This window comes from Bactrocera oleae, chromosome 5 (assembly GCF_042242935.1).
Source record: "Bactrocera oleae isolate idBacOlea1 chromosome 5, idBacOlea1, whole genome shotgun sequence".
NCBI lineage: Eukaryota > Metazoa > Arthropoda > Insecta > Diptera > Tephritidae > Bactrocera > Bactrocera oleae.
Window position 1 is genome coordinate 32,785,609 of NC_091539.1, and position 22,920 is coordinate 32,808,528.

At 36.5% G+C, this 22,920-nt stretch overlaps 4 protein-coding genes across 5 annotated transcripts; 1 reads left to right on the forward strand and 3 right to left on the reverse strand.

The window, feature by feature from the left end:
• Positions 1-2,783: 2,783 nt before the first annotated feature.
• LOC106619914 (trimeric intracellular cation channel type 1B.1) lies at positions 2,784-4,947 on the reverse strand. 2 transcript variants are annotated; one of them, XM_036371802.2, is made up of 5 exons: positions 4,810-4,892; positions 4,517-4,711; positions 4,144-4,433; positions 3,796-4,068; positions 2,784-3,730 (listed from the first exon to the last, which is right to left on the reverse strand). In XM_036371802.2, the coding sequence occupies exons 3-5, from the start codon at positions 4,419-4,421 to the stop codon at positions 3,451-3,453; spliced, it is 831 nt and encodes a 276-aa protein (XP_036227695.1). In that variant the 5' UTR covers positions 4,422-4,433; positions 4,517-4,711; positions 4,810-4,892; the 3' UTR covers positions 2,784-3,450. The 2 variants fall into 2 exon arrangements, with proteins under 2 accessions (XP_036227695.1, XP_014093717.1); XM_014238242.3 differs by lacking the exon at positions 4,517-4,711 and having other exon boundaries at positions 4,810-4,947.
• Positions 4,948-5,024: 77 nt separating this feature from the next.
• On the forward strand, positions 5,025-8,353 carry HP5 (Heterochromatin protein 5). Its single transcript, XM_014238255.3, has 4 exons — positions 5,025-5,209; positions 5,282-6,780; positions 6,851-7,480; positions 7,554-8,353. The coding sequence occupies exons 2-4, from the start codon at positions 5,310-5,312 to the stop codon at positions 7,715-7,717; spliced, it is 2,265 nt and encodes a 754-aa protein (XP_014093730.2). The 5' UTR covers positions 5,025-5,209; positions 5,282-5,309; the 3' UTR covers positions 7,718-8,353.
• A 1,828-nt stretch (positions 8,354-10,181) lies between these two features.
• LOC106619919 (uncharacterized) lies at positions 10,182-12,991 on the reverse strand. The gene is made up of 4 exons (XM_014238249.3): positions 12,286-12,991; positions 11,980-12,216; positions 11,499-11,694; positions 10,182-10,703 (listed from the first exon to the last, which is right to left on the reverse strand). The coding sequence occupies exons 1-4, from the start codon at positions 12,788-12,790 to the stop codon at positions 10,256-10,258; spliced, it is 1,386 nt and encodes a 461-aa protein (XP_014093724.2). The 5' UTR covers positions 12,791-12,991; the 3' UTR covers positions 10,182-10,255.
• Positions 12,992-13,705: 714 nt separating this feature from the next.
• LOC106619920 (uncharacterized) lies at positions 13,706-19,013 on the reverse strand. The gene is made up of 4 exons (XM_014238250.3): positions 18,354-19,013; positions 18,064-18,291; positions 17,794-17,989; positions 13,706-14,670 (listed from the first exon to the last, which is right to left on the reverse strand). The coding sequence occupies exons 1-4, from the start codon at positions 18,862-18,864 to the stop codon at positions 13,839-13,841; spliced, it is 1,767 nt and encodes a 588-aa protein (XP_014093725.2). The 5' UTR covers positions 18,865-19,013; the 3' UTR covers positions 13,706-13,838.
• Between the last annotated feature and the right edge of the window lie 3,907 nt (positions 19,014-22,920).

The window sequence follows — 22,920 nt, forward strand, 5'->3', positions numbered from 1 at the left end:
GTAGTATTCTGACATGTCTGAAGCTTATTCGTCTGCGTTGCACTACATCCAGGCCGGCCGATTGCCTTTTAAGTTGCCAGCAACGTTTCTTTGTCTTTTCTCCATGAGCTGACGTCACGTATCCATGACTTGAGGGTTTTGTTGCGGCTCTGTACTTTGGCAGTTATCGCTGTCGTGTGAGGAGTGAAGGACCACAAGCTGTCAAAAGTTACTTCAAAAATCTTAGGGTTATTGACCGTCGGAATTGTAATTCCATCGACTGTAATGTCTAGATCCAGCCTGCGTTCCTTCGTCCAGTTAGTGATTTTGCTACTTACAAGAAGAGCTACTTGCAAAGAAGAAGCGAGAAAGGTCAGAGAGATGGCCGTTTACTTTTGAGCACATGCGATTGATTCCATTGCGCGACGTCAATATCGTACAATCATCAGCGTACGAGGTAATGGAAATTACATCTAGTGGTTGGGGAAGTTTCGATATGTTCAAATAAAAAAGTAATGGGGAGGGGACACCACCATGTGGAACCCCCTGTTTAATTCTTCTTAGTTTAGATTTTTGATCTGGAAACAGCACAGATGATTGTCGACCGCTCAGGTAGTTCATAGTCCACCGCTGCAGCCCTGGAGGGAGCGTGGATTATTCGGTATCTTTAAGTAGCGTGATGTGGTTGACTGTGTCAAAGTAAAAGGATCGTCCTCTCACAGGGTGGATTCTGCTTTAGACCATGAACTATCTGGGCGCTTATGACGCAAAGTGCTATGGTGGTGCTGTACACTTTTCGAAAGCCATACAGGTGGTCTGCTAGGCTCAGGTAGTACGTGAAGGTCGGGAGTAGTAAGGCCTGAAGTGTCTTCACAACTGGGAAAAGGAAAGTTATCGAACGATAGGACTCCCCTTTATTGGCGGGTTTCCCAGGTTTCAGTAGTGTGACTACTCTTCCGACTTTCGACACTTCGTCAGCTTCTGGTCAGCTTGGGAGTCATGCTGCCTGTTTGAGCTCCTGAGGACAGTAGAGGTCTTTTGTTGGCTACTCGACTGGATTGGCGGCGCAGTGCGCGGACATGATGCATTTTGCACGGCCCTTGAGGCTGGTGTCGCAATAGTGTGTTGGCAGCATAACTCATGGTCCAGTCCCTGTGGATCTTAAAGCCTGAACAGGTCTTAATATGGCTTCATCCATAGCATGGGTGGCACCTAACCAAGAAGGAGTTTGGAAGGAGCCTCATGGCGCAAAGGCAGAGCCTAGGTTGGACTCAATGCCAGCTAGGGTCAGGATGCAAACCTGATGCTATTGGTCCAGTGAAGACAATCTTAAACTAAAACTCACCGATCCAAACGGTGTTGTTGTAACGTTTACCTAATCCCCGTTTGGGTGATAAATTCCAGATTGGTTGTCGTCAAGGTAATCTAACGGGAGGCCCAGGAAACGAGCTGTTTCGACGGGATCGGACCATAGGGAAAAGGGTGTTAGATGAGTGGGGTTCGTTGGGTATGCAAAGAGGTGGTTAGTGTCATGCGGAGACTCATTGCACGCAGGACATGTGTTTGGTATGTCGGGGTTAGTCCGTGACAGTCCGGAGTGCAGTGTTCTGACAGGTCTGGAGCTTCTTCGTCTGCGTAGCACTACATCCAGGCGACCATATTGGGGCTGCATAGTTTAGGACCGGCCGGCCGATTGCCTTATATGTCGCCAGCAACGTTTCTTTGTCTTTTCCCCAAGAGCTGCCGGCAAGCGATTTGAGGATTTTGTTGCGGCTCTGTACTTTGGCAGTTATCGCGGTCGTGTAAGGAGTGAAGGAGCAAAGACTGTCTAGTGTAACGCCTAAAATTTTAGGGTAGTTTACGGTCGGAATTTTGGTACCATCGACTGAAATGTTTAGATCTAGTCTGTACTCCTTCGTCCAGTTCGTAAATATGGTCGCCGTGGATTTAGTGGGGGAGAGTGTCAGACTCCTTGCAGAGAAGAAATGAGAAAGATCGGAGAAATAGCTGTTTACTTTTGAGCACATGCCATCGATTCCATTGCCCGACGTCAATATCGTGCAGTCATCAGCGTACGAGGTCACGGAAATTCCCTCTGGTAGTTGGGGGAGTTTCGAGGTGTAGAAGTTGAACAGTAAAGGGGAGAGGACACCACCCTGCGGAACCCCCTGTTTAATTCTTCTCAGTTTGAAGTTTTGACCTCGAAACAGTACGGATGCATGCCGACCGCTTAGGTAGTTCATGGTCCACCGCTTCAGCCCTGGAGGGAGCGTAGATTGTTCGATGTCCTAAAGTAGCGTTGTGTGATTGACTGTGTAGAAGGCTTTCGACAAATCCAACGAGGATCGTCCTCTCGCAGGGTGGCTTCTGGTTTAGGCCATGAACTATCTGGGCGTTTATGACGCTAAGTGCTGTGGTAGTGCTGTGCACTTTCCTAAAGCCATGCTCACTACTGGAGAAAGGAGGGTTATCGGACGACAAGACTCCCCTTTGTTGGCGGGTTTCCCAGGCTTCAGTAGTGGGACCACTATTCCGACTTTCCACACATTGGGTATTTGAAGAGTGGCCATCGACAAGTTGAGGACCTTGGTGAGGTAGCTTACTGCCGTCGATCCTAGATGTTTTAGCATCAGCATGCTTATCAATTCCGGTAACGTAGAAGCTGTTGTTGTGATTATTGTCATATTGTCATGTCTGACTATATCTATTTTTTAAAGTTAGTATAATTGTTTACCTAAAAAAAAAAAAAATGTTTTCGACGTCTGCGTATGATTGGTTCTGATTCTTAAAAATAGAATACACTATTATAGTTTGGTATCTCAAAGGTATTGTTTTATTTAATTTTTCATTTTTTTTTTTTTGTAAAATTACTTTAACTATATTTAACATCGAAAAGTCTTTCCCGTGACCATATCTGATATAAAGCTTATTTTATTTTCCCATCATACTTTTTAAATATATACAAACGTTGGTACGTAAGTTTTTAAATTAGATTTGGCAAGATCTTAGCATATAATCATTATAATTAAAATAAATTTGAAGTCATTTGTATTTAAAATGTATTTCTGCCCGCTGCTGATATTGGTGAAAAAATTAAAAAAAAAAAATTAAAATACTACACTTAACGAAATAATTAAACTCCAATACAAACGCTTTTACACTAAAGTCAATTTCATCATTGAGCAAGCACACCCACTTGATGTTCAATAACAAGAACGACTTTATGGTTTACATTTGCGTTACATTTTGAGCGCTATGGTATAAAAGTGACTAGAATACGTTGCTTAGGACATTTTTTTTTGCAAACTGAACAATATTTAAATGTAGTAATAAACAAAATAACAAAAAGAGGAAACTCGTTTATGTTAATGTCATCTTTTCGAAAAAAGGTCGTTGTATTTGGAGTTTATAGATTTAAACCACTTTTTAACGTCTTTTCAATTTTCGACAAAGCCACTGCTGATCGGTTTTTTAGTTGCTCTTTTTGCTTTCTTTTACTTCACCTTCTTTTGCTTGACCACGTCCCAAGATTTTTGCTAAGCTGTCCCAAATTCCTCCAAAGAATATTGCGCAGGACAGATTTTCGAATGGTAGGAAAGGATCATGTATACCCAGAAGTATTGAAGATAGTTTGAAGTATACCAGGAATATAACAATACCGAAGTAAACTAAAGCATGGGGTGCTGAAATCCAGTCTGTCTTCTTATCCAGTACAAATATTATTGAAGCTAACAAAGAAGCTTTGGTGTAGCTGAAAAGCAATGAAAAACAAACGTAAGCGAATTATTTTATACATATTTCTCTTTAAAGTCTTACAATGAAGGCTGCATGAATTCCATAGCTGTCGGTGTCCAGGCTCCTCGAATCAGTCTTTCTAAAAGTTTAGTGAATCCAGCACCATTGCCCTTCAATGTTCCAATTATAATCATAATTATCCAGGCATTTGGGTACAACTTAGCAGCGTGGGAGACACCATCATAAACTTTCTTTGCACGGTAAATCTCCTTCATTGCACTAGCAACTACTTTAATTGGGAGGAACTTGCCAATTTTATAGCCGATATCAAAAGGTGTGTAGAAAACCAAGTACCTGTTAAATTGTTGTTAAAGAATAAATGCATTTAAACTTTATGTACGTATGTATGTATAATATATATATGCTCACCATACGACTGTGCCCACGAATAATTGCGGTGTGTTTTTCAGAGGAGCCAATATAGGTTCACCAAGCAGGGCATTGGCGACCATGCCGCCGGAGAAGATTACAAGCATAGTAGATAGCCAACATGCAAGCGGATGTTTACGTGAGAATGATTGCGCATTTGAACCTAGATCTTCTCTAACAGCTAGCGCAGCAAGCAGACTGTGTGCAATATCAAAGTAAGGAAACATTTTCAACTTTATGACCTGATTAGCCATATCCAAGAATGCTTCCGGATCCATTTTGTTGACAAACTAAAAATACAATTGATTAAACAAATTTGAAAACGTATATTAGCTTAATTTAGCAAAAAGTAAGCTTTTGAATATAGTTATACCGGCTTTGTATCACTATATAAAATATAAGGATAGTACACTGGAACAGAACCGAGCTAAGAAAAATATTTTTTTAAGCGTCTCGCACAATTTTTGGTGCGGCTCTATGCTGGGAAAGTGCTAAAAATAGATTTTTCGGATCTTTTCTTTTTTAGAAAACTGGCACATCACGCATGTCATTATTACATAAGTTATAACTGTCAGACAAAATAATACATAATGATTAAATCCAACTGCTTTACTAGATCGAAAAATTAAGAGTTATTTTTATTAAAATTTTATTTAAAATAGTTACATATATTTCCCCTGCTTCAAACGTTTACTTTATCTTCGACACACCAATTCACAACACAAATCCAATGCAACAATATTTTAAGTGCTCCCAAATCAGCAGTTTTGTTTTTGTTTTTAAATTGATGTGGCAACTTTACAACACTAATTAGTGAGCAATAGCCATTTCACTCTTCTACAATTAAAATAGTTGTCAAAATTGGAACGGCGAAAATCATTGCGGCGAAAAGAGCTTTACAGAACGCGTCTATTTTGCACTGCACAAAAATTCGGTGGTTTTCTTGGCATATATTCCGCAATTTGTAAAGAAAATGTTAAATAAACAGTCATAATATATCTTAAATAGCTATTTAGGCATTAATAGACTTATATAGTAAAATACTCGCCATACATTAAAAACTGTAGTAAGTATAATATCAGTCTGTAATGGCGGTTTATGAATGGCTATTTACCTAACATATTTTTACGTATTGTAGCTTGTATCGTGGGGCATAATTTATAAAAATGGATACGCTGTTCGACCAACTAAAAACAGAGACTCCGGCAAATTTGAAAATTGCTGAGTCTACGAATACACGTGAGTCCATAAAGGCTTCAAAGAGATCACCTTCTCCTGAATCACTTAAAGATTCGCAAACTCCCACTAAAATAAAGAGGATATCGACAGAAACCAAATTTACAGATAATGCTGCAGTGCGTCGTGAATCAATGCCTCCACCTGCGTCAACATTTGTCAGAAAAAATATAAGCAAAAGTCGCAGTTTATCACCTCCAAAAGGCCTATTAGTAAGACCATTTAAAGTTCTCTTAGAGAGGAAAAAAATGGAAGGCTTAGATTGTAAAAATCAAAAGCTTGGTAAAACATCAAAATCTCAAACATATATAAAGAAAGCAGCGGACCTTATTGGATCAGCTTTAAAAAATGGAGAAAAGTCACCCAAAAAGGCAACACCCACGAAGGCACAGCAAAAACTATTTGATCCAGATGTGCTCGTTAAAGCACAACAGTTACCACATTTTAATGTTAAACGTTGTAAGGTGCGTTTGTTGAGACAAGACTTGACAAAACTCAAACAAGAATTCCACGCAAAAGAGAAGAACCAGAAGCAAAACAAAAACAGCGGTAAAAATGATAAAATTGATAGAACCCTACCTTCAGAAAAGGCATCGACTTCTAAACGTGGCGGATTTTTTGACGAAAAAGAATCAAAACACTCAGCTGGATTTTTCATAAAGATAAACGCACTTACCCGATCACCCAGGTCAAAAACAAAAGCTGAAGGAGCTTTAAAAGAAAAAAGGTTTTCACAAAAGTTGAGTGCTGGGACAATTGCGAAGAAACTAAATGCAGCTGCTGCAATTTCAAGCACCAAACCTACTAAGTTCACAAGAACACAACTTATAAAAATGTATGGCAAGCGCGTATTTTGCTCTCGTGTTAAAATCGAACGGTGTTCGCATCCGATGATGTTGATATTTGAGTCTAATGCCCGTGCTCGTCGATTACAAGCAAAACGATCAAAATCCAAAAATCTGTCTGTATCTTTTCGCGATCAGGTCGAAATATTTGGAGATAGCAGTGATTCGGAGGAAGCAGATATAAGTCCGGTATCTGAAGCAGATATAGCGTCTACATCGGAAGTAGCTATGAAATTAACGAATCCGATACCGATCTCTTTAACTGTAACTCCAGCGCGCCTCAAAAAAGTGGAAAATGGTAAAGTTGTCGACGATATCGAATTAGACCCCTCGCTCTTTGTTGTTCCAATAGTTGCTAGCACGCCATTTGCATCGCCAGGTAAAAAAAAGCGTGAAAAAAAATCATTTAGTCCACTAAAAGGGGATGGTACGCCTAGCCCACGCAAAGAACAGCTTAAATTGGCCAACGAAAAAATGCCTCCAAGCAGTTTGCGACGTTTAACTGCAGCTGAAGTTGACGAGGAGGACGATGAAGACGACGAGTGTGAATATATAGGTAATGACGATGATAATTGTATATTTTTCCCAGTTGAAACATACTAAATATTTTCTTATATCTGTTGAAGTGCCCATCGAAATACCTGAACGTCGCATTTCACGAACTAGTTCCGCCAATACCATGGATGATGTTGTTTCGGAAAAACCTAATGCAGCATCCAACAGTGAATTAGAACCTAAATCTATTGATGTAGTTGACAATACAGACACTGTTCAAGACACATCAGGAGAAAGTTTCGCTTCGGCCGTGGAAGATTCGCTCTCTCCTAGCACCAATGAACCAAATCTCAGTAATACGGAGTCAGAGGCAATGACAAATATCGAAAACGTGGCCACCACTGACAAGGTTATCGATGAAATTGAATTTGTTGAAAATAATAAAAATGTGGTAGAGGATACGAAAACGCAAACAGTAGACATGGACTTAGCAGAGCTTCCCCAACTTACACGTATTGATTCAGTGTCGCCTTCTCAATCGTTAAACGACATCGTCAACACCATTATGTGCAATGAAAACACTGTTGGTTCAAAGGAAGCACTCGAAACAATGAAGGATAATATTGAATTGGTTTCGAATACAAACAATATCTCCGACACAAAAATAAATGACAACCAATCAGCTGATAATATTTCTATAACCGATACAAAGTTGCGAGATACCTTAGATGATGACATATCTTTACAGTTGTTTGTTGATGGTAAGTCATATTCGATTTTCTAAAGTTGCCAGCATTATTTTTTGCTTTAAATAAACCAAATTTTTCATTCCAGACGATACTGCTAACTCAAATTTCTTAGGAGACAGCGCAATACAAGATAGCGAAATAATCGACGGAATCGTAAAGGAACGTATCGATGAGATTTCTAAAGATAAGAAATTGGGTTCGGCCGTTGAAGCTACGAACCTTTTGAGCTCGAAAGTGACAACCGAGTGATAATTTAGCAGTGTGGTCGTTAATTAATTAGGTACTCTACAAAAAACAAAAACATGAAAAGTAATTCCGTGATTAATTTTGTTTATAAATATCCCTTCCTTTTTACCCTATGTTTTTAATTATACACACGTATTGTATATTTGTGTATTTTGAATTGAATAATCGAAATTAAACTCTAACCATGACAATTTGTTACATATTTGGCATTCTTGCAGGCGGTTGTAATTGTTAGTGTTTACTAGCTGACTATTCGGTGCCTTTATTTTTGCAATGATATTGATCGAATATCATTTAATAAATTTCCGTTATGTTTCTTTTTAACGTTTGTATATAAGATCATTAATGTTTCACTTAGTTACTTAAAGTAATTTAATGCACAATGGTTATATCATTATATTAATCTTGCAAAAATTAATTTTATTTACGAGGAAAAATTTTCGAAATTTACACTTAAATTGTGTAAAAGTAAGAAAACATAAGCAATTTCCTGTATACAAACACCTACAAATGTAATTTCATCCAAGTTTGGGACAATTAAAGTATAAGTTGGTTTTATAAGAATTTCACAATAAAATAATGCCCGTACCGATACTTGCAAAAAACAAAAAAAAGAAATAAATAAATTTGAAAAATGTATATGTTGATAAGCCTTTTTTAAATATTTCGCAATTTAAATGTTAACAATCTTTACTTGTTAAATGGGTATAAACACACTGTCGATATGTAATTTTCGCTCTTTCAACTGTAGTGTTGTGGTTTGGACATCTTTAAAGCATAGTCTCGAAATGCCAAATGCTTCTTATAAATGATATATAATAATATTCAATTGAAATGAAGAAAAAGGTCAATAAAGTGTACGTTGGTAAGATAATCGTATTTGAAAGATTCAATTGAGATTTTATGATTAATAACTGAAACAAAAACCTCATAATAATAATCTTCCGACAGCTCCCAAGGGATGTTAATTGCCGTGTTGTTCTTACTTTATCTAAAATGCATCTATATTTGAGATACTATTGGCACTGACTCTGTTAATGTCACTCCAGGGATATTTTATTGATAAAATTTTTGCAGGAAAGCTTTTGCGTAAACTTTGCCGTGTGTTTTGTCTCGTTAACCGTTTCAATGTAACAATCAAGGCCATGGCAACATGATATTTTCCAGTATATTGACGTTTTTCACCTTACTGGAAGTTCCATCGATCCTATGGAGTGGACCATACCAGTAAAAACGCAGGAAACAGGGAATATTGAATTCTTGATTTGTTGATTTGTTGACCGTCGAAAACATCTTCGACTATAAAGGAATATGCGATTAATCTGCTTTTGATCGTTCTTTACGATATATGAGACCAAATGAGCTGTCCAAGGCGGCGTCTTGCATGGTCATGCAGTCCAGATTCGACCAAACGTCAAACAATCCTCTTGGATATTTCGACATTAAATTCATCATGACCTCAGCGTTTAATGTCAGTGGAATCCTGTTTTAGGTCTCTTTAGGAGATGAGAAGATGATTGTTATCCTGAAATTTATACCTGCTGAAATTTTCCGGGGCGGTAATAGTTTTAAAATTATGGACATGCATTAAAAACCAGTTTTTGAGCATTTGGCAAGTGTATAGAGTGCTTCTCCAAAACTCGCTTATATTATTATCAAAATCAACGTGCCGAATAAATTAGCGTTGAGCAACTATTTCTAATCAACTGTCTTGCACTAAGTATCGTAAAGAATTAACGGCAAATTTAAGAATTTTAAAATTATGTTCATCAAGCGCTTACCAAAAGAGGTCGTTTTCAATTAGCTGACAACAGCTGTATGTATCAGTCTGGAAGGAGCTTGCTGTTGATCAATAGTTGTGGTCTAAAAACCTAGCTAAAATGTTCCTCCGAACTTTGGCCGGTTCACCTTTATGTGTAAGCTCGAAGTATTTATTTTTGAACATGTTACCCTATCTACAAGTTGCCTAACGGGATATCTAGTGAACATAGACAATGAAAGTTGTCTGGTTTTAGCGGTCTTCAGGGTACACCACATTATTGTCAGTAAAATCATCATAGGGTGAGGAAGCTGGCAGAGCAGGTAAACGATTCGACCGTTCCCACGACAGTCGGGTATACGTAACGCGAACTGACCAAAATCTTTATTCTTCCAAGAACTGTCAACTTGTCAGCATTACTCAAAGATATTTGGGATGTTCTGCGACTACAACAACAATGTCGAAGCACTAAGCAGAAGGATGGGTAGACGTAGTTTCCTCGCCAGATATTACCACAGCCAACACTCATTTCATTTTTTGGACAAGGACATTTTTGTTAATTTCGGCAAAATAACTCCGTTGGCTTCATGGATTTCACCTTTCGCAAGGCGATTACATCTGTTACTCCCAATTTATTCTTGTTGAGGAATAGCTGAAATCCGCTCTATAAAAACCCCAACTGGCATAGATCATTGACTTTGTGGAATATTCATTTGAAATTGCATTTATTAATAAATCAATTTTGATTAGCCCGAACTTGTTGATGAAAGTGTTGTTGGTATTCAATGGAAAGGATCATCTTTCCAAGCGAATGTATCTTTAATTTCGTCCTCCAAGAGGCAATACATTTTATCAGTTTCCAATGCTTCAACACCCATTGTTTTCCAAAATGCTTTGCAGCAATTTTTCCATTGTCTTAAGTTATAGAATCCACAAAATCGCTCCTTGCTATCCTTCAGCAAATCCATGAAAAACGGAAATATCTCATCGGCTTTCAACTTAGCCAACATATAGCGGGCCTTCTTCCGATTCAAGACGTCACCGAGTTCCCCATAGATTTGTTTTGCACGTGTAAAAGCCTGTCGAGCAGGTCCTTTTTCTAAGGAGTTTCCCGCATGTATCTTACCTATAGCCACAAGCGCTTCGGCTTCCCTGCTTTTGCAACCACTCTCTAGTCCATATTGCAAAGCTCTTTGCAGTTTCAAAAGAGCACCGCTTTTATCCTTAGAGCTTAAAAATCATTTTGATTTAATTTCAGTACATCACAGTATTTCAAGAGAAGATAAAGTTCGAAAGGAACCGAACATTGGATACTCTCGCAAATCTTAAGATTTTAAAAAGTGAGGAAAAGGGTATAATAAGGTTAGATAATTTCATTTGTAATCTTAAAAGCAAACCATACTTTGTTTAATTAAATGAATTCACTTTTTACTTGAGGTTTCCGCGTTAAAATTACCGGATAAAGTACTCTTTATGTAGGAACTGAGAGCAGTAAAGTACGGATTTCATCAAGTTTTGGCATATCTATCAAATTGTTCTCATGAAGATATTTTACATATTGACCGATATATCGGGCAGGGCGAGATTATAGTTATTTGACATATTGTAGTTAAGGAAAGATATATAGTAGATCCTGTCACTTACTATTTGATACTTTCATTAGTTTTTAAGTTAATTATTGCATCACGTTTATGGCCAAGTAACAATATAAGCTGTTATGCTTCTCAGTACTTAATTTTATGACTGTGTCGTTTTTTTGTGAATAGCTATTGAACTTTTGAGCAATACCGTTGATTGGACATGAGCGCGGTAATTGGTATCTCATTCGTTAGAGTTATCATCGAGTTTGGTTAAGATCGGTCGAATAGAGAATCGAACATTATCTCGATCATAGGGCAGAGCTGACTCCATTTTTCTTCTTATTTCCTTTATCTTAGTTCTCGGACAGACAAACAGCCATTTTCTTAGTAAAGTCTGTGCAACATGTTGCGAGAATATAACAATTTTATTTAAACTGACACTTACTTCCATAAGCATATCCCCTCATATAGAAATAGATCAAATAACTGCTTGAGATCCGTTACCTCGCTCCCAAAGGCCATATCTTTCCGCACTTTTAGCAGCATTTTTGAAGCAGCATCATAGTCTTCCGATTGCAACATGTATTGTGTTCTTGATAACAGTGCACGTATGTATTGAATTTTATTCTTTTCTACACCAACTTTGAATACAAAAGGACTGAGTTAGATAATTAGAGTTTCTAGACTACGAAGGTGACTGGTTTTGCTTGGGGCCAGCGAAATGTCATAGCAGCCGAGATTGTGTGTAAAGTAGAGGGACGTACATTTTTCAACATTGTCAGTGTACCGTTCTGCCCTTTTTAAGTGGCCATATAACATACTTGTATAGTCAGGATTCGGGGTTTTGTATTTGGGACTAAATGTCGAACATAGTTGGTGCGAACGGTTTCGGAAGCAATTTTGAAGAGGTTTATAAGAATACTTACTCTCAGCGATGGTTATTGTAGCTTTGTGCGATAACTTCTCCGCAGCGTTGGCATCTTGTTTTGCCACAACGCTTCCATAGCGTAACAATAATTCAGCGAATTCGCGTCCCGCTACCAAGTGCAACGTCGGATAAACACCCCATTCACGTTCAGTTATATAGTCTGAAACCCATACTTCATTTCGGCTCAATATCATCGCTTTTTCCATAAACTTGATTGCGTTCGGTAAGGAGTTTTCTGCAAAATACGATCATTCAGGGGAACTTAAAACTTCTTTTATGTTAATTCTGTTGTACGGCAACCAACCACTTAAACTATGAAATTTTGCGGTTTTAAAATAGATACGAGCAATGGTTTCCTCAGCATTGTGATTAGTAATGCTTTCAATATATTCACAGATCGGTATTATTATACTATATATATCCTCGAGTAGCCAATCGAATTTAATTTTATGAGGTTCCAGCAATTGAATAATCTGATGAAGGCACATGGCTGTCGTTTTGTAGCCCTGTGCGTGACCAAGTATATGCACATTCTCGGCGACGCGTATATTCTCAAACAATGCCATTAACAGTTCTACATTATCGCAAACACGATCTCGTATAACTTTAGTTTCATAGAAGAAATCTTCTTTTTCGGCCAAGTTTTTCAGGTGACCAGCCCCTATTTTACAGCCTTCTTCATACAGTTCCTTCACTAGGGCACAATAGATGGGTCCTTTCAGGCGTCGTGCTTGAATGTAGTCGAGTTCAATGAGTTGAGAACGAATTTTTTCCCGATTGAAGAAGACTACAGCTTTCCGAATCGGCATTTTATAACACACTCTTAAGAAATACACAATTTATATGTATATACTATAGGTATAATTAGGTATGTCAGTAGTAAATCAATTGTCCTTTTGGTTTATTTTGAGTCAAAGTGTGGTCAGTATCGGTCTACTTTTCTGTCGTTAAATAAAAATATAAAATATATATGTGCGTCAAATTGTAAAACACGAAAAAATGAAAAGTTTTCAGAAACCTACTATAATTAATATTTAAATAGAAAAATGTTGGTTCAATAAATGTAATGATTGCAATAAGGGGATATTCGTACCAACGCAAGCCTAAGCAAAGGTGTACAGGATCCTGCGTTGATGGTCGAATGGCCAACGAGAGGTAATGTATGATTCTGGTTTTCAAACTCTGCACGAATATGATTTCCTTTTGGCCAATTCATTGGACCACACATAACTTTTATAAATCTAAACCTAACCGAGTAAGAAAGGTGTGCTTTCGTGTATATAGGTAGTATAAATATACTTACAATTCCTAAACCCTGGTGCCAAGGAGCTTCTTATTTCTCTATTCGGTAGATGAGGCAGTATTTGAGTTAAGATTTGTTTCGATATTTTTGTTGCTGTTTGAGTTATACTTATGAATAGAATACCAGAGAGAGTGGGCGTATTTATTTAAAAGAGATGAACGCCACAATTCAATTTTTAAACTAATTCGTAGGACTTACGTTCTAATTTTGAATGATGTCATTATATGGGAAGTAGGCGTGGTTATTACCCGATTCCCCCTCTTTATTATTAAGTGGGTATCGTAATTGTTATCTAATATTTTTCATATAACCTTAAAACCTCTCGTTTCGTCATCATTAAATCAAGAGTGAAGAATTTAGCTTTAAATACGAGATGTAACAGGGAAATACTTAACCCATTCGACCCGGAATTATACACATGTTTATAAATAGTATTATTTAGTTCAATTAAATAAGAAAAAGAAATATCTGTAAATAGTTTTTTGTACAATATTTCCATATGTAATGAGGAATGTTTTTGAGAAAACGTATAAAATGTAAAATACAATAACCTCTCATTCCTCTCGTAGTAGGCAACATATTGGATCAGAGTCCCTCACGACCCACTTGCTTGGGGGTGTAGATCTTCTTGAAACCATACTTTCTGAAAAGCGCCTAGCTTGAGTTACTATATTTAAATATTTAGTTTTACCCCCTTTTTCTATATCCCATATATAACTGCTATTTGAAAGATCGCCATCTGCACTAAAGAACTCCTCCTCTTGTTCTTCTTCCTCAGGTATCATGCTTTTCTCTATACATACGTCAGTTTCTGAATCCTCGTCGTTGTAATATAAATTATCAGCGACAATACGTTCCAAATCAACGCTCTCTTCACTACTGGGGACCTCGGATGTTATGTGTTCTATTTCCGAAGCTCTTATTTTAGAAACGGAAGTACGCGTGTTCAATACAAGATTGTATAGTCTATATAGGTTTTGAGATGAGTACTTCGACATGTTGCTCAAAGTATTTTGTTTTATGTAGCCAACTTGATTATCTTCATCCCAAAAACGCTCGCAAAGGTTTTTCCAACGCCTTAGTCGATAAAAGTTACAAAACGATTCGGCTTTCATTAAATTCACCAACTCAGGTTGTATAAGCTCGGATCTTAAAGCAGCTATCATATATTTAGTACTCAAGACTTTGGCGTGATTGGCTTGATGATCAAAATGGATTTTAGCTAGCTCAAATGCCAAACGTCCTCTTACTTGGCCACCGGTCATGCGGCGTTGTGCATGCCCTATTTCCACTAGAATATCCCCTTCACCTTGCCAGTATTCATTTTCTTTACATATATCCAAAGCTTTGGCGAAAACTTCTATGGCACCAATCGGCTGGTCAAGGCTGTTTATCAAGAAAGTATAAAAGTTATTGGTTTTAAAAACATTCTTTGGAAATTCGTCGCAAAATATAAAATTTCAAATTGGTTTTTGAAATATTCACCATAGGAACTGTAAGGGAAACACTTAAAATGCCGACCCATCATAATACCGACAAAATTCAAATATACAGATAAATCAAAATACCGATAAACTTATTGTGGACAAATTAAAATGCTGATATATCAAAATACATACACGATAAAATATTTTTGAAAAACTTTACAACTTAGCCGTATAGGGCTTTTTGTGGTTTAATATCTTCACAAAAGGTACAACTTTCGTTGTTGATTTACGTGAGTACCTGCCGGCGACGGCCTTACCTCACGGTGTTCCAAAACACAGCGTATCAATACAATGCGTTGATAAGCGCCCCAAACAATACGAGCTATTTGCAAGTATTTATTTGGATACCAGTGGAAGTGTGTTTGGGTCCACACTACCATCTAGGTATGATTCGAGGCCGACCTTAAACCTCTTCCGTTTCCGGGTACGGAACCCAGTTGCTTTTTGCAACTTTATGTTAGAACTGAAAAAACAGTTTGGCTGAATTTTCAGTTCTTCCTGCATTTAGGTTTCAACCACAGCCACCACGAATCTTCCCAAAGGGGCCATAACCCAATGTGCAGATTGGACCGAAGTGGTACCAGAAAGTCTCCGGTAAGACTGCGTAGCCGAAACTACTGCCAGCTGAGCAACCCATTACTCAATGACTGGTGACATTTTTCGCTTGAACTTCAAATGTCTTTTTATTTGCTTTTTCATTTAAAGTCTATAATATCAGTTCAAGCTGAGTATTATAGCACTATTTCTGACATACTATGCTGATATTACTGAGCAAGGTGCATAATAACAGTCATAGTGCATTTGGCTTTTAGTCGCCTTTTACGACAGGCATGCCTTACCGCGGGTAAATGCTTACCCCTACCCGCAGGGGGACACAAAAGGTACAGTACAGTCGTAGTTAACAAAAACAAGTAGTTCCACTCTAAATGGCTCTTTTGACCAGGGTTATTTTTTTTAAAGCGCGGCCGAAGGTCACCGTTGCAGAATATAGTACGACGCGAAAGAACTCTGAACACCCCGCTGTTTTAAAATTTTTATACTCTCGCAACTTGTTGCTACAGGGTATAATAGTTTTGATCACCTAACGGTTGTATGTATCACCTAAAACTAATCGAGTTAGATATAGGGTTAAATGTGTGTTTATAAATGATCAGGATGAAGAGACGAGTTTAAATCTCTATTGACAGTGTGAAAATGGATGAAATCGCGTGACAACTCCGCCTATTTCTCGTATTATATAACATCATTTTAAATTCCATCTGATTTCTTTCACTTTCCAGTATGCAAATCAAGCAACAATGATTACACGGGTCAACACGAAATTTGACCTCGACTTGAAAGTGTAAAATTTCTTTAGTTTAGGTCACAAATACACGAAAAAAAAAATATATGACCTTCAAAAGTTTGTTGATTTGTGGTCAGGAAACTAACTAAACGAGTTTTCTCAAAACCTGTGGTTTTAATGTTTAATTTAAGATAGAACTACATAGATAAATGTATTTATCATTTTTATTAAGTTTCACTATTCAAATAACTCATCGGCGAAAATTTTTCTAATTTGTGGACCAACAAAAATCCCAGCTTTAACCTTTGACTCTGATAATTTCGGAAAAAATTTTCTTAAGTATTCGAAAGCTTCTGAAGTTTTTTCTCGAATTGTTTCATTAATCCCAACTTAATATGGAGAGGTGGCATTAACACTTTTTCTGCTTTCACAATAGAACTGAATTTTACGTTTTGTTTCCCGCTACAAAATTCGGTTCTTTCAGGCCAAGACCGTTGAATGTAGTGCTTACCATCCGCTCTGCTGTCCCATAAGCACAGATAGCACGGAAACTTGGTATATCCACTCTGTAATCCTATTAAAATCCGTCCATTTTAAAATCACCAATCAACTGGCAATTGTACTCGTCATACTTTACTGCGTCAAGCAAGATTTTAACACTATCATAATTTTCTTTCATATGTACCGAGTGAGCAATTGGAAGGGATGGAAATGTATTTCCGTTGTGTAATAAAACGGCTTTCAAGCTTTTGATGTCATTGCAAAAACAAAGTCCATCTTCTTTTGTGAAAAACGTTGAAAATGTCTCATGCCTAGTTCGCTAATCTGTTATATTAACATCATCACGCAAATTCCACTGTTTTAACAGAGAACCTAAAAGCTCTGCTTTATTTTTTGGTAAATTTAAATCTCTTATTAGGTCATCATAATCTTCAAATTCTTGGTGTCGCAAACTTCATAGACCTTTTTTCACCTCGATACTAGCCTAAACTATAGAATTTAAATCAATTTCTATTACAGTAGATTCGCAGCTCAATTAAAAATCGCTCACCTTCCAAACATCTTTTATAATAACCACAAGCAACATGTGGAGTCCATGATTTATCTTGATTTCGAACAGTACTGTCAAAATATGCTTCATAGGCATCGCAGAGAACTTGACATGACTTTACCTTATATTTAGTGTCTCTAACTTTCATAAATTCACCACATATATAACAAAATGCATCAGCATCGTATTTACACTTTCTCGATGACATTTTAACGTTTTCTAGATGTGTACGAAACACCTGATCGTTATTTATCACTTGACACCACTCCAATCTAATTAAAATTTTAAAAAAATTGAATAAAGTGTATTATTATTATAACTATCGCAAAAGCAAACTTTATACCAAAAAAAAGTATTTTCTTTTCGTTTTTGTGTCTAAATAATCGAAAAATCATAGTATAAAGTTTAGGAAAAACAACAATTATTTTTTTGTTGACCCGTGTTATATCTGCGTAAACCTTTGCGTGAATAATACGTTTAAAGTATGCCACCTTGTGACCAAAAATTATCTAAATTGAACCAAAACTTCAACAGCATAGGTACTGAATATGTGGACCCCAGTGCCTATACTTGTAGTATAGTAAAACGAGTATACTTGTACCATTTGACTTTGCGAGAGTATAAAATGTTCAGTTACATCCGAACTTAGCCCTTCCTTACTTGTTTCTGTCTATTGCAAAACTTACCAATATAATGTGGTGCCAAATTTCTTGAGAACATCCAGCTTGGATTCCAGAAACTCTGCACCCGTCGCTTTCATTACGCTTTCCTTGAGAAGAAGTATCTCTTTCAATGCCCATTCAAATCTATCAGCTTCCATTAGAAGATCAATCTTTACCAGAAAAGCTTTGAAGGCAATCAGTTTGTTTGCCTTTATGCCCACTGTAAGAAATATATTATAATATTTTAATTCATGAGTATTTAAACAATATTATTTATATAAAGTTTGTGAAAACCTTGAGCAATAGCCTTGATTGCTTTCTGTATACGTTTCAAAGCGTGTTTTCGTGTTATGCCAGGTTCTTTTGCTTTGATCAAGTATATTTCGGCCAATAAGGTGCCCAAAGCTGCATGCAGCGTGGGGAACTTTTCACTTTCAGGGCTGGTATCAGGCTTCCACCTTTCACTACAAGCCACATCCATTGCGGTAGGTAAAATAAGCGTAGCTTCACGAAGATGCTCCGCTGCTCAACAAAATAAATATTAAAGTGCTAATTCTCACATATATACTAATAGTAGGACCAACGTTTTCCTTGCTGCATCAGAAACTTGGCGTATTTGAAAACGAATCTCGAGGACTGTTCCTTTGCTGAATAATTTGTTGTAGAATCGAGCATATACTTGGATATGATGTTGTACAATTGCTTGGTCAACCAAACGAAGTTTTGTTTCTCGACGATCCCAATAGTCTGGTAAAGTATTCTCCTCATCATATATACACCATGTCCTTCGTCTAAATGGTAAACTTGCTCTGCCATTTTTACATTGTCAACAAGTTGCAATAGGAAGTCCATATTCTCGTGGACATAATATATTTCATGTTTCTGTTCAATCAGATCGCGCTCCACGGCCACTAAATATTCAAAATAACGTGCCGATGTGTAACAGCCATCCTCGTAGAACTCCTTAAGTATCACCTCATAAATAGGTCCCTTGAGACGCTTGATATTACAAATATCACTTGGCGGCTCCTGCTTCACATTCCGATCAGAGCAAGGATGCGCGTAAATTGCAGATGTTGGTATCGGATCTGGCATGACAATGAATATTATGGTATAAGATTATGTAATTAAATACAGTAAACGATTAATAAATAAATGTTTTCAGTTCAAATTTATTATAGTCTTTAAAATTCAAATGAAATATATGCAAGGATGAAATGCGAGTTGACTCGTATGACTCTATAATAAAGAATGATTGAAAAATGCGAATGAACGAAAAAAGTTACTGACATTTCGAAACAAAAAAATCTATGAAACATATCGTCACAAAGTATAATCCAAAAGCCAAAAGAAAGAGTTTAATAGGAGTAGAATGTTATTTTCATATGTTCATGGTATGGCGAAGTTTTTTATTCCTTTCAAATAAATTTTTGTATATTTAAAACAATATAATAACACAACAAAACAGAAACTCGAACTAATATTCACGTTTTTAGGCTCTTGAAATAGAGTTAAATAGTTCTATACTTTTCATTTAAGATAAATAAGTAGATATTAGATATGTATACTAAACTGATCACGATGACAAATGAGTTCAATTCCGGATCTGATTGCCCGTACAACAGTACAAGGAAAACTTGGTTCAAAATGAAGATTTCTCGAAGAAACATGTTACACGAGATTATGTTTTCACAAAATACGGTGCTATGCATAAGCCGCAAAACATTCGATAAAACTTTTTAAGAATTTTTTCATACTGTGAAAATGGCTGAAATGCGATAATAATCACGCCTACCTCTATGCAAAAGCAGCAGCTTCGCTTGGTATTCTGAAATATGTGCTCTTAACTGTAACGGGAAGGTCCTCCGCCTTACAGATTTTTATTTTTTGTTTATTATATATATATTGAAAAATTCATATCTCGCTTCCAACTACTTGAAAACATTTTTCGTAACCTAACCATTTAAGGGGTTACATGGCTTTCACGGCTTCAAAAACCCATCATTTTTTTATTGTCTTATTTAATTGTACAACATCTCTCGAATATCGTCCCAAATTCTTAAGTTGATATCAGTAATAGTTTTGGACATACAGCTTTGAAAAGTTGCGCGCTCGAGGTCAGGTATATAGTCACTTAAAACTTTAAAAGCGTTTTTCTCGAAACGGTCGGTTGTCAAGATTTCCAGCGAACTACTAAACTGATCTTGATGAAATTTTATAAAGATGTTTGAGATACAATTTACTCGTGCTGGACAAAGGATTTTGTTTTTTTGATTACAACTATTTTAAAAAAAGAAATGTCGAGCAAATTTGACCGAAATTTTCATATTGTAGGGCAAAAGGTCTGCCAAAATTCCAATTTTAACTTTTTTTTCCTTCGTTCAAGCACGAATTTATGGCCTTAACTAAAACACATATTTTTTTTCATTTTAGATGATCCTGTCAGGAGTTATGCTGACAACGGGGACGCACCATTTTTTTGAGGGGTCACCGGAAATCACGTTACAATGGCGGAGTTTTAATTTTTTATTTTTGAAAATCTCAGAAATTATTCTTTAAATGTGTATCTTTAAAACAGAAAAAAGTTTGATTTAATTCAATAATATTTTATACAGAAAAAAATTATTGAAAATAGGCCTTTTTTTACCTGACGAAACCCATGTAGCCCCTTAAAAGATATCAATGCTTGAAGTTCGATTATATTAAGGCTAATTGTTTTTTTTCTAGTGAATTTTATAACTCAATGTATCATTATACCCTGAACAGGAAGTTTGTAACACCCAGAAGGAAACGTCGGAGTATCTATAAAATATATAATGACCAGCATGATGAGCTGAGTTGATTTAGCCATGTCCGTCTGTCTGTATATGCACGAACTAGTCTCTCAGTTTTTAAGCTATCGATCTGAAATTTTGCACCTATCCTTTTCTAAATAAGAAGCTGCTCATTTGTCGGAACGGCCGATATCGGACCACTATAGCATATAGCTGCCATACAAACTGAAAAATCGGAATCAAATGCTTGTATGGAAAACTCTTTCATTTGACGATGTATCTTTACGAAATTTGGCATGAGTTATTTTCTAGGGCAACAATGTATTCACCGCATTTTTCAGAGTACCATGCAAAAAAATATATATTATCGATTTTTTTTACCCGCCGTAATGAACTGACAGACAGACATGCGGACATGGCTAATTCGACTCAGCTGATCACTTATAAGTATACATATATATATGTATATATATTATGGGTTTTCCGACGTTTCTTTCCAGGTATTACAAACCTGTTCAGGGTAACATTAATTACTTAAAATGAAAAAATCAACGCAATGAACAAAATCCCCAACATTAGACACCAGTCGAACGAATTTATTTATTTCTGATCAACAGTAGCACGTTGGCTTACAGCGACAACGGAAGTTTGTCGAAATACTTAATTAAGTGTATACCAGCCGTATCACTGTAATTAGAATATCCTGCTAAGTGCTTAAACCATTTTACAATTAATTAGGTAAAGTACATATCTAATAAACCAATAAAATCTTTATAATTTGAAATAAAAATTATAATTTAAAATATATTTAATAGCTCAATTGCATTCTGAAATCGTCAGCCTCTTCTTCCGTCACATTTTACATCTCAGTTTCATAAGTGCCAATTATTTTATGCTTTATGACATAGTCAAATTCTATTACTACAACATTTATTGATCTATCGTCATAAAATATACTTTTCTAAATCAATAACATTTCAGCGTAGTGCCAAGTGGAGCGTCCAAAGCAATCGATTTATAATCGAACGAGTCATCAATAAAAAGAACTAGCGCATGGACGGCAAAGATGATCGGTTGCAAAAAGTGCTTGTGATAATAATTTGGCATATGATGAGTTTCTAGTTGTAATAGAGAGTTTGCTTGATCAATCGCACAGCCGTTTATAAAATTGGTGAAGCATAGCAGACTTGTCGCTACCCATTTGGTGCAGTCATTTGAGTTTTGTAAAATACCAAGCGAATGTCTAGACGGAGTGCAGACTGACAGTCTTTGACCATTGACTCTGCACGACTTTGCTACAACGTTTACAATATACATATATATATATAATATACAATATACAATTCAACCTGAAGTGCTTGCCAAAATACAGTTATGTTAGCGAGTTTTAAGCGGGATTTGTTGCGTTTGGTTATATTATAAATTGCCCTCAAAGAAGCATGCCGCGACAGCCCCCATTAAGCGGCGATTGAAGTAGATTTTGCTATATTGTTTTATTGTTCATAAAATTGAGTTTTTAGCTCATTTTCACTATTCATATCTTTTCCGTAGAATATTATATTTAGCACGCTTTGAACAAGCGACACTCTGCTCATGTATGGCGTATACGCAATCATATTTTTCCTTCTGTTCTTCCTAGGAATGAACATGAAACGCTCTTTAGTTTCACGTATTCCTATTGTGACAGTCCTGAGGAATGATAACAGGTAACTTAATGGTAAAGTTAAGTTTTATCGATTTCAAAAAACATCGAGTAGAGGTAGATTTATCGGTTGTATGGTGCTCTATATTCTATAGACATCGTTAAACTATCGATAGTTTCGACAGCTTTCAGAGTCCTCGAATACAAAATAAATAATATACTGTAACGGATTTCTCGATAAATCGTCTAACTATAACTCACTCTTGAGCTCGATCACTGGATTGTTAAATTAAAGTCCCAGTTTAATGCTATACACTTATCTTTGTTTCCAATTCCAACAACTTAACACTTATTGCTCGCTATTCGAACTTACAACTTATTGCTTTTAGCCTTATTGCTCTTTACACGGCAACACTCTAATTAGAACTGTCTCTGCTGCACAATCCGGCATCCCTTATATAGTAAATCTGTAACAAAACATTGCTTCTAGAACATTCTGGCAACTACGAATTCGCTAACTAGCTGCTTCTGGCAGTTTATCGTTGATTCGATTTTGTTCTATCATCTGTGTTCGTCACAATACAAATATTATTAATTGAGTTTATAATTCTAAATGAGATGAATTCCGGAAGGAGTACATTTTTCCGAAGAGAAAAGATTCACCAAACAATCTTAAGACATCATTTAAATAGAAAATACTTAAAAGTAAAAGGTATAAAGCTCATATGAATATAG